The 12,341-nt window shown below is 43.9% G+C and overlaps 1 protein-coding gene across 1 annotated transcript in view; it reads right to left on the bottom strand.

Annotated features, from left to right (window-relative positions):
- The window catches only part of Prss12 (serine protease 12), a 55,402-nt gene extending 46,712 nt beyond the window's left edge, over positions 1-8,690 (bottom strand). The window contains exon 1 of the mRNA XM_021196101.1: positions 7,969-8,690. Within this exon, the coding sequence (XP_021051760.1) occupies positions 7,969-8,446 (478 nt within the window). The 5' untranslated portion in view covers positions 8,447-8,690. The remainder of the gene's footprint in view (positions 1-7,968) is intronic.
- Between the last annotated feature and the right edge of the window lie 3,651 nt (positions 8,691-12,341).

Here is a 12,341-nt window from a genome sequence, read left to right as displayed (position 1 = left end):
AAGTTTGTTAAGTTTAAAAGAAAAATATCAAATCTAAAAAAAAAAAAAAAAAAAAGTCCCCAACAGAGGGTGTGGAGGAAGAGGTACCTTTACCCATTTTGTCACTCTCCACACACTCAGAATGGCTGGTATTATTAAAATCTCCCTGATGAGGTTCAGTCTTTTTCACCTTTAAGGCTGTTTTTGAACTGTGTCTCCCCAAAAGATGTTGAAGTGCTAATTCCCTGAATGTAGTCTTTTTGTACACAGGGTCTTTGTAGGTGGTCAAGAAAGACAAGGTCATGACAGTGGGCCCTAGAGTGACATTGCTACTTCATGAAGGGGAAGGGCAGACAGAAAGACACCCACACAGTCCCTCTATGGTGTGAGTCCTGGCGTCATACAAGCAGGAGCTTGGAGAACCTCACAGTCAACCTGCAACAAGCCCTTCCCTTTCACCATCAAGGGCTAATTGGCCCAACCAACACTTTGATCGGAGCCATTCTGTTTCAAACCTTTCAGCTTGAAGTACTTATGGATTTGCTAGCAGTGTGGCAGTCAGCCTCTCTGGCTTCACCATTGTTTGGATGACTAGACTCTTCCTGGGAGACTGGTTGGAGGCTTATCTGTTAGTTTTCCCTTCATCCGTCAGTGCTGTGTAAGCCTTGCTTGTGGGTAAATGGTTTGGTGACAAAAAACCTGAATTGTTCTGCTAGGGCTAAATTAATATTGTAATACTATAAGTTAGTCAGAGCTTGACTATGGTTAAACTACCCTCTTTCATAAGATGTCACAGGAAACGTCTAAAGAATAGTTTATGAGATTTATAAATCAATAAGCATAACATCAATGACTAAAATTGGTTTTTCACCCAGAACTCACATGTTTTCTCACACTGAATTAGATCAACTCATATTTTTACTGTTACTAAAGGTAGCTACATGAATAATAAATGAATAATTACCATGAATTATAGATGGGAACTAATGGAAACTGTGAGTTAAGCTGAATGTTAGTTCAGGGAAATGTGCTGACATTAAAAGATGATCTGACTTCATTTTTACCTGGGATGATGTGATGTAAATTTACTGTTCCACAATGTTAAAAACAGACTTAAGGTACAGCTGAGAATGCTAATAGCTAAGACCAGCAAAGGTTGAGAACACAATATCCAAGTTAAATGAGTGTCCTTTACTGCACCTGAAAAAGTCAATGACCATCCTCCAATTCAGTTGTTTTCAGATCATGTCATTTTTCATCATTCATAATGAAGACAAAAGCTATATGTAATATACTTCCCAGTGTTACATTTGGTATAGGACATAGCAGTATAGTTGATGCAATGTCATAGACACATTAACATCTCCAAAGTGTAATGGAGTCTCTCTTATTCTTTTGAGGAGTTGTTATGCTGAACTTTCTGTGCTTTAAGAATACTCTTGTCAAGGACATGAACAGTAGTAGCTTGGTATTGCCGGCAGGCATTCATCTTATTCCACTAGAATAACAGGAACAACTAAACTCAATTGTTTTATATACCCATGAAGCTCAATAATAAATGAAAAAAGATTGGTGTGGTTAACGCAACATTTTTTTGTTCTGAACCAGACTGTTTCAGAAGTGTGATTACTGCATGTTATAAAGATTACCTTCTCTAGTAGTTCTAAAAGCTCCAGGGGTTTTTATTTTTTGCTGATTGTTCTCTCTTTAAATGAGTGTGCATCTTGGTAACCAATTAAGCCAGTTGGCTTATCTTCTTATTTGTTTTATTTGGGAAAGAGATGGATTTACCACATAAAGCCGACTGATCTATTTGGTTCCGGTTCTTTATTTCTTCCCGGATTCCTTGACTTATGGAAATGAATGATATTTATACCTCGGTAGGAGGAGAAAGCATTTTGGCTTTGTTTTAAGATCCTTTTCACAGGCAATAGTATATATTGAATGGGTGTCAGGGAAATTGAAAGTTAAATAAAATCTCTAAGGTAGCAGCCAGATTGAGTTCCTCTAAGGTAGGAAATGTAGTGAATCTGGTTTTGCTAATAAACATTCTTAAATACTTGCCACATAGAATTAGAATGAAGATGCAGGATTAAAGGGCAAACAGGAGTGGGGTTTTATCACTTTTTTCTTTTTCTTTTTCTTTTACTTTTTCTTTTTCTTTTTTTTTTTTTTTTTTTTTTTTTGAGACAGCATTTCATAGCCTAAGCTAGCCTGGAACTACGCAGCCCTTGCCATCTTTGAACTCATAGATAATGTTCCTACTTCAGACTCCTGAGGACAGAGATTATAGGCATGAACCACTATATCTGACTCAGTTAACACTTTAATTGACTTTCACTTCAAACAGCATGTGGCCTTCCAAAAGGAATGCCTATAAACAACAGTATTTAACCCACATGTCCAGCATATCTATTTTAACTAAGAGCCTTGGGGTGACTTTGGGTTACTTAGGAGCAGATTAACAAGAGATGATTAAAGGCTGGATCTGGAACCCACTCTATTATGACTTGGGATTTCTAAGTGTTGCCCAAAAGCCAAGTGCTAAGGTTTGGCCACCAGCCTACACTCCTATTGGGAGCCCTTTATCAGAGGAAGGTAGGTAATTGTGGGTATGCACTTGAAGAGGAATTGGAACTCCAGTCCCTGTTTCCCGACTGAGAAGTCATGAGCAGCGATGCTCATTAGCACCCCACCATGAAGCTCTTCCTCCGAGGAGCCCTCAGAACAATGGAGCCAAATGGACCATGGACTAAAGCCTGTGAAAAGGTTTGCTTAGGCAAACCTTTCCTTTTCTCACATTGACCGGATCCCTTTATCATTATTCTACCTGGGTTACTCATCAGCCATCTTCCACCTGAGGCTTGCTACAATGGGAGAAATCTCAGGGCAGAGCCAAGCAAGTTGCCCCCTTCTGCTTTGACAACTTGAAAAATGTGAAAAATGATTGCCACTCAGAGTCAGGAAGCACGGTCTCATTGAAAGGAAGCAGTCAGCTGCATGTGGAAATATGAGAGAGGCTTCCCACTCAGTTTGAATGGATATTCTGGTAAACTATGCTGTTTATCACCACACACTGGCCAGATAAATGCCAATGATGCTATTCTATAAGACCACACAGGAAACTGATGTTGGCACGCCTCACATCTGCTCTGAGGCTACGGCCTAGCAAGGTAAAGGTCACAGGGTGGTTGACATCATTGCCCTTAACTACACGTTTTTGCAAGGCCCCAATGCTTTCCCATAGGTTTGTTTGTTTGGTTGGTTGGTTTGGGTTTGGGTTTGGGATTTTGTTTTTAGACTTTTAAAAGAGTCACCTAAACAGCATCTGCTCACTTCACCTGTCCCTTAGAAAGGCACCTTGTCACTCCTGACCTGGATGTGGGAACTAGGACCCTGAAGCTGGATCCCAAGCATTCTGATAAGTCTCTAGGTGAATGGTGAATTTTTAGAAAAAATTTCCGCATTTATTTATTTGAAAGTGGGGCTGTGATGGTTTGGATAAGAATGTCTTCCATAGGCTGGTATATTTGAATGCTTAGTGACCAGAGAGTGGCACTACTTGAAAGGATTAAAAGGATCAAAAGGTGTGGCCCTGCTGATGGAACTGTGTCACTGGGGATGGGCTTTGAGGTTTCAAAAGCCAAGCCCAGGATAGATAGATAGATAGATAGATAGATAGATAGATAGATAGATAGATAGATATGATATGATATAAATGTAGATGAGATATAGATATAGATATAGATATAGATATAGATATAGATATAGATATAGATATAGATATAGATATGTCTCAGCAACATGGCTGCTCTAGCAAGGAATCACATCCAAAGACCTTCTAGGTCTATGTGATCTAGCTGGAATGCAGACACACCTTTAGTATGAACCTTTACTCCCAAACAATGAAGGTAAAGTTAGTTTGTAGAAGGAAGCAGCCTTGTTTGGAAGTGATGTCTCATTAAGGGGCTGACAAAGTGATGAATCAGAGAAAGATTTCACAGACTAAGTCATGGATGGGATACGCCCAGCTCTCATGAGGAAAGGAAAGAGAGGCTACTTAAGAGTGGCGCAGGAAGAGAGATGAGTTGAGTCAGTTCAGTCAGTGCATTTTGTGCAGTGCAGTTGAGTTTGTTCCTGAGTTCTGTTCAGTTTGTCAGGTTCCTGTGGTGTGGCTCAGCAAAGGCAGTTGAAGCCAGAGAATAAGAAGGAACCAGAAGATTAAAATATATTGTCAAAGTTAATATTAGGTCAAGCAGAGCAATTCAGGCAGAAGTGGAGAAAAGTCAGATTGAATCAGTCAGCTTGGAGAGGCATCTTGGCCAGAACAGCTGAGTTGAACCAGACAGGCAGAGTTCAGAAAGAGCTAGAAATGATTCACTTATTCAGATGTAAGTCTCCAATATGACAATTATGTCTAGTAAATAAAAGATAGTTTTTCATATATGCATACATCTGCCTACTGATCAAGATGTAGAATTCTCCACTACTATGTCTGCCTACATGCCTTCATGTTCCCCACCATGGTGATGTGAACTAACCTCTGAAACTGTAAGCAAGGCCACAGTTAAGTGCTCTCTTTTAGAAGAGCTGCTTTGGCTCTGGTATTCCTTCATGGCAATAGAACAGTGACTAAGTAAGACAGGGGCACACTCCGTGGTCCACACATGGAGGTCAGAAGAAAAACTCGAAGAAGTCAGTTTTCTCCTTGTATCATGTGAGTCCCAATGTGAGTCCCAGAGATCAAACTCAGGTCATCAGACTTGATGGCGGATAGTTTTACCTGGTGGACCCTCATGCCAGGCCTCTTTGGGCGGAGTTTAATGTTCCCTATGAGCACTAACTCCCTGGACTGACACAGGCATCCCACTTTAAAAAAAAAAAAAGATGTTTTATTACTACTACATAAGTTCCTTGGAGACAGAGGCAAAGAATTACATTTCCTGCTCTGGTACATGAGCTAACGGACTGTCCACACCCTGCTCACCTGAGAAGTCTACCCCATTCTTTCAGTATCATGGAGGAGGACCCTACTTTCTCACTTCTCTGTGTGGGGCCTGAAACTCTACTCTGACCCCAGTTTGAGTTTTAAAAGAGGGATCACGTTTCTATATATTATTCTTTTCTTTTGCTCCAGTTTTCTGTAAAGAAAAAAAAAAGCCATACCTTTAAAGCATAAGAGACTGGAAATAATGTGCTTTGTTCTCATGGTAAACATAATTCCTCTTCCGCCTTTCTGCCCTTTCAGCTAGCCCACAAACTAACAAGGGAGTGATGCAACAGTGCACAATATTTCTACATTGCATACAAATAAAGAAATAGAGGACAATGAGCTGTGAAGTGAAAATGTACACATCTGTGCACACATCCTTGCCTATGTTCATCTGCTCTCCTGGCAATATGCCTTTAGGATTTCTAACAGAAATATATAGGGGCTCCTTTATAGTAATGTCTATGAAAAAATAAATAAATAAAGCAAACATAAAATTCTTAGTCCAGCATCCAGCATAAGGTGGGTGTTGAGTGAGTCCTCGCTGTAATAACTACACAAGGTCATTCTGAATACATGCCCAGAGCTTGATTTTTTTTAATTAATTTGCTCAAAAACTGATTTTTTTATGGGGCTGGAGAGGTGCCTTAGCAGCTAAGAGTGCTGACTTTGTAATCATAACTGCAGTATGGATCCCAGCACCCACATAACAAGTGGGGCACCCTGCCCATGTCTGTAAAGCAACTCCAAGGAGGGCAGAGATAAGAGGAAGTCTCAGGTAGAGACCTCACCTCAAAGGAATAGGCAGAGTGAGGACACCCAGTTACTCTCCCTAGGCTTTAAATGAAGGGCACATAGGGTATACACACATATGTGAGCACATGCATGCACACACACACACAAGTACACACATACACACATATGCACATGCACATAAATTTAAAGACACAGCATCTCTATACTCAAACAAACAAAGAAGCATTCTTTAGAAACACCCTGCTTTTCTTTATGGGACGATACCAAAAGCTTTAACAGTCAACAGTTACCATGTTTGAGCAATAGCAATGTTTTCTAAAGAACAATTCAATGCTCTTTCATTAGCATACAGTGTTCTAGCCTAAGCCCCTAGCTGGAGTGTGTGGGAATGAGAAAACCATAAGATTCAGAGTGTGTGCACTATCTTAGAAGCATGGAGATAGCTAGCCGGACCTGCATGAGTGAGTGACAGAGCTCAAGGCTTTGCCTACCAAGGCTTGGTCCTGTAAGAACAATTCAGGAATTACAAAGGCAATCTCTTTCCTTTGTTGCTCATCTTGTGTAGTTTCTTCTGTTCCTTGTATATTCTGTTACCTAAACACAACCACATTTGAGGAAAACCAGCTATGAACCTAAAGGCATCGAAAAACATTAATTTCTCTCCGAAGAGGGGATGGTAAGGAATTCAAAGACAAACTAGTTTCTTCATGGGAATACAAAACTAAAGGTTACTTGTCCTTTGGAAAGAGAATGAGATCGTCATAATGGTTTAACTTTGAACTGCTTTCTACTATGTTTTAAAGGGAAAACACACTGTTGTTCCTTACGTATTAATTTCCTGATAATTCTTTATCCTATCTATCTATAAAACTAAGAATAATAATAAAAAGCTGCCAATGATTGCTAGACACAAGATTTTTTTTTTTTATTAAAAATGATCTTAAAGTAAATGAGGTAACAGCGGAGCTCTTGGCTTGACATCATCTCTGTTTTTTTTTTTTTTTTTTTTTTTTTTTACAGCCACATTGGCATTCTGTCTGTGAAACATGAGTACAGCGATGATGTCATTCTCCAGGATGAAGAATAATTGATCTTAACCTTCGCATCCCTTTCCTTTAACTTGAGGCACTAACTCAATTGAAGGCAGAGATAAATAAAATGTCTTCGAGAAACGAATGACATTGTAAAAGGTTACAGTCAAAGGCCGGAAGGATACACTTTGGGAAATTTGTAAAACTCCTGCTGTACAGGGTCATGGAAAGCAGCCCAAGTTTTGGTCTGTTAGGAGATAGTCAAATATTTTGTTTTCCTTTCCGAATTGTTACATGAGAAAAGCTAAAACCTTAATATAAAATGCAAACCCCAGCAATTCAGAGTAAAGTAGTGTGGATGACAGATTTATTTTTCATTCAAGTTATTAATATGAGGCTTTTGCTGCCACAAACTTAAGATGCCCTAGTAATTTTCTTTGCTGAAGTCGACTCTGAATTCCAATCTTCCATAAATGCCGCTCATGGGTTAAGCAGTGGTTTTGCTGATGAGTTCACTTGACTCTGGCTGCCTCCTAGGTTACTAAGCAGTCCTTGTTCTGCCCCCTCCTTTTCTTTGTTCGTCACTCCCTGGTGGTATTTACCATAGGGCGCCCGCGGAACATAACTGTCTTTGTATTTTGGTCTGAGAGTTTTGTCATGCTTTAAAGTCAACAATGGCAGCGAGACAAACATTTCACAGCACTTTTTCCAAATCCGGGTCCATAGAGGTAAGAACGTTTGTGCTGGGATTCATCTTACATTTAATAATTCCCCTTCCCAAACTAGTGGCCAGCAAATGTATGTTTTACTTTACCTTTCCTCCTTTGTATACAGGGTGCCTCAGCAAGGGTAGGCGATACACATGGACAACAGACACCCACCATCATGCACAAATCCTGCCAATGGGACACACACACACACACACACACTCACACTCACGTTGACCGGACTGACCTTCTCTAGGCGCTAGAGTTGAGAACCCTATGCAGCTACTGTCCCCATGCAATCCTCACAAGATGCATGCTTTCCTGACTGACACTGACACTTACTGTACAAATGAATGCACTTTATTAGTTATCCGGCTTCCCATCCCACCACCACACCACAATGCAAACCCTCAACCCCTTGTCTCCAGGTACACAGGTACGGTCCCAGAGTCAGGCTGCCTCTGTGCCAGTCCCCAGCTGTCACTTCTGCCCGGATGCCACTCACCTTGACCACAATCGCAGTAGCCCCAGTCTACTTTGCCCTGGGCATTCCGATAGAAGCACCAAGGTCTGCCGGAGCCATCCGGACTCCGGCAGAAGTTGTGCGGCTGCCCTCGCAGCTCTGCCCAACTGGCCGGGGGCGACCGCTCCAGGAAGGGCGGCACCTCGTCCCAGTGTAGACACGGGACGCCGAGGTTGGTGGCATTGCCCCACGGCTCTCCTGCCCCGCAGCGGCGTGGAATCGTCGGGGGCGTGTGCCGGGTGCTGAGGACCTGCGGGCGCTGGGCAGCGGGGATCCGCGGCGGGAGCGGGAAGCGCGGGGTCCTGGGTGGCCGCCGCGAGCTGGGAAGGTAGTGCGCGTGTTGGGAACGCGGTGGGGACGGATGCGGGCGGTGCAGGGGCGAGCGCGAGACGGGATCAGCGCGGGCCACTACAGTCAGTGCCCCTAAAATCACAGCCAGCACGCAGCGGGCGAGCGCCATGGCTGCGACGCCGAGTGTGGTCCATGCTGGGCTCCGGGTCCCCGCGGAGGGGGCGGGGCGGGGCCGGCAGAATCCTAGAGCCCCCTCCCACGCTCGCGCCGCCGCCCTGCTGTCCCAGCCCCGGGGGCGACTGGAGGATCACACCGGGACCCAAAGGGTCAGCCCCGCGAAGCAAAGGCTGGAGCGCCAGAGGCTATGAGAGCCAGGAGCTCTGTCGCCCCGAGCCCGACCTCCACCCCACCCTAGGCTGTCAGCCTGAGGCGCGGGCTCTCAGTGCCAACGCGGGGGAAGGTCTAGGCTGCCGGTGCCAACAGGCACCACCACAGCCCTGTCTGGCGGCTCCCGCCTGGCACCCGTCCCTCCCGTTCTCGGTCGTTCTGTCTGTGTTTTGCAATCTCTGGAGAAATGTGGATAGAATTAGATGCACCTCTCTGCCTTGGCGTTTCTCAGGATTGAAGTTATGAGAACCCACTAGGAGTGTTAAAACCACTTGGCAGAGCTGAGTCCTTTAAGGACTCGCTGGGCTTGCGATCCCAAGCTTCACACCGTGTTCCTACGAACGTTAGAGGAAATTAAATGCCTGAGCAGATCCAGCAAAAGGAACCTGAACCTTTCTCCTTCCTGCCTCCCACTTTCCACCAGATGCCCTGGACACCAGTTGTTAGGTTTTAATAGGGATTCATCCTGATCTCCAGCCTCCACAGAAGTTGTGTCCCTGCAGCACCTGCCTCCTGCCCACAGGGTTGGGACTTGAATTAAGCCTCTTGATTTGCTGCCCCAGGCAAGAGCTAGCTTCCTCCAGCTAGCTTCAATAAAAGTGGACTCTACCTGTGGGGATGTTATTAGTTTCTCTGATTGTTCAGTGCACCACTTCCAACATCCCCCTGTGCCACCCCGAAGCCTCTAGGTTTAGGACTTTAAGAATTACCTGGGGCTGAAGGCTTAGGGTTGCCCATTGCTCTTGTCCATGCCACTAAGTGAAAGAAGAAACAGGAATTAGGGGATGAAGCTGACAAGCTTGCTCTCTGGGGTGATGATGTTTCAGCGATGAAGGGACTCTGTTCTCTAATGTGGTACAATCTGAAGAAAACTTGAACAAAATTTAAATGACCTTTGTTAAAATCTAGGTTTAAATCAGAAACTGGAAGGGATACTCACACATGGCTTTAGATAATGCAACTTCATTTAATATTTTAGGAATCATTTCATTGTGTAAAATAACTGTCAGAAACCCAAGAATGAATGCGTTTGTCAGTTTTTTAAAATGTTATTTGTAATTCATTTTTTACACTCCATATTCCATTCCCCGCCCTCCAACTGCTCCATATCCCATCCCATAACTCCTTCCCACCCCACCCCATCTCCACATGGATGCCCCAACCCCCACCCCACCTGACCTCTAAACTCCCTGGGGCCTCTAGTCTCTTGAGGGTTAGATGCATCATCTCTGAATGAACAAAGACCTGAAATCCTCTGCTGTATGTGTGTTAGGGGCCTCATATAAGCTGGTGTATGCTGTCTGTTTGGTGGTCCAGTGTTTGAAAGATCTCAGGGATCCAGATTAATCAAGACTGCTGGTCCTCCTACAGAATCGCCCTTCTCCTCAGCTTCTTTCAGCCTCCCCTATTCAATAACAGGGGTCAGCTGCTTCTGTCCATTGATTGGGTGCAAATATCTACATCTGACTCTTTCAGAGGGCAGTCATGATAGATCCCTTTTTGTGAGCATTCCATAGCCTCAGAAATAGTGTCAGGCCTTGGGACCTCCCCTTGAGCTGGATCCCACTTTGGGCCTGTCGCTGGACCTTCTTTTCCTCAGGCTCCTCTCCATTTCCATCTCTGTAATTCTTTCAGACAAAAAATTATGGGTCAGAGGTATGACTGTAGGATGGCAACCCCATCCCTCACTTGATGTCCTGTCTTCCTGCTGGAGGTGGGCTCTACAAGTTCCCTCTCCCTACTGTTGGGTATTTCATCTAAGGTCCCTTCCCTTTGAGTCCTGAGTGTCTCTCACCTCCCAGGTCTCTGGTGCATTCTGGGATTCTGGGGGGGGGGGTCCCCTCAATCTCCTATCTCCTATTTCCTGTGGTTGCCTGTTTACATTCTTTCTGTTGGCCCTCAGAGCTTCCTCCCTTTTCTCTCACCCAATACCAGATCAGGTTCCCCTCTACCCAACCCCACTGTCCCCTCACCCTGTCCACATTCCCTTCCAATCCAATTTATTTAATGTATGTGAGCACACTGTCACTCTCTTCAGACACACCAAAAGTGGGCATTGGATTCCATTACAGATGGTTGTGAGACACCATGTGGTTGCTGGGAATTGAACTCTGGACCTCTGGAAGAGCAGTCGGTGCTCTTAACCACTGAGCCATCTCTGCAGCCCCATTTGTCAAATCTTTATTCAAAGTTTTTAATTCAGGATGGTTTAGTTAATGTTCTGATTTCTTCACTAATGTTTTTCTGGCCCCCAAAGCATAGTTTAAAGTGTACTTGTGGAAGAGAGTAAACTAATTTGCACCTGGGGTTGGCCACTTCCTGTTTGTGTGGTAGGAGCTGACAGAGCCTGTCAATCACAGATTTCTGACACAGTAGAAAACAGTTCTAATCCAGGTCAGGGTTTTTCTTTTCCAGCTGTCTGATCCAGCTTGGGCAATTTGTGATGGCGCAGGAAGAGGTTGTCTTGGCCTTCAGACTGGATTTCTTGGACCCCAGTCTCCTCATCTCCCTCCATTTTACAACCATGGATGCCATACTTCCTTAAAAAAAAAAAAAGAAACTATACAACCAACCACCACACATCTCATATGCATCTTGCAAACAGGGAGATAATGAGAAAGAACTAAGTTAACCTGTGAGGAGACTGCTCAATGAACAAAGTGCTTAAACCACTCCCACAAGCATGAGGATGTGGGTGTGCATCCCTATGTGACAGGGTAGTGCCCATCTGAAATCCATAGGCCAATGGATGATAAAGACAGGAAAATCTCTAGTTCCAGCTCCTTGGCCAGCAGTAAGCAGGGGAAAACAAGAGACCACGTCTCAAACAAAGTGGAAGGACCCCATTCTCCTCTTCTGCCTCTAGTTTATAATCATAGATGCTACACTTCCTAAAAATCTAGGCTGTCCTATAGGCTATAGTATACATCTTCAATACCCCCACACACACATACCATACCACAAACACTACATACCACACACCACGTACATACACACATGCACACACACATGTGCAGCATACATACATACACATACCACACGCAGGCACACACATGAATACAGACATCACATACACACACATGCATGCACACATCACATGCAGACACACATGTATAGGGATATCACATACACATACACATGCACACACACATTGCCTATCACATACACACACCCGTGCAAGTACATACATGAATACACACATATCACCACATACATACATGTGCACACACTCATACAAGCACACAGATGAATACATATACCATACATCACATATATACATACACACACATGTACACATCATGCATGTAAAGACAATGAGTTAAGAGGATTGTTGAAACTGAGCTTCAGAGAACAAAGCCTTGGGCATCAGGCCTGTCTTCCAGATTCCTGTCCCAAAGAGGAACTAAAGCTTTTCTGTGGCTTCCTTAAATTTATAAAACGGATGCACAGAGTAGAATTACCCATAGGGGGAAAAAACCCACATCTGGATTTCATAGCTTCAGTTTTTAAACATACCTTTCTGAGAAAGTAAAATGGCATTTGTGTAATTGGAGCATGGACTGAGGGCCTCAACTTGGGTTCTGCCTTCTGTGTTACAGGCAGAGTCTGATTTAACACAGTTCTTTGTGCATCATTCTCTCCCCAGCTGATGGTCTCCCTCGCTCTTTTGTCATCCA

Source organism: Mus pahari, chromosome 4, assembly GCF_900095145.1.
Source record: "Mus pahari chromosome 4, PAHARI_EIJ_v1.1, whole genome shotgun sequence".
NCBI lineage: Eukaryota > Metazoa > Chordata > Mammalia > Rodentia > Muridae > Mus > Mus pahari.
This window is presented reverse-complemented; position numbering and strand designations above follow the sequence as displayed.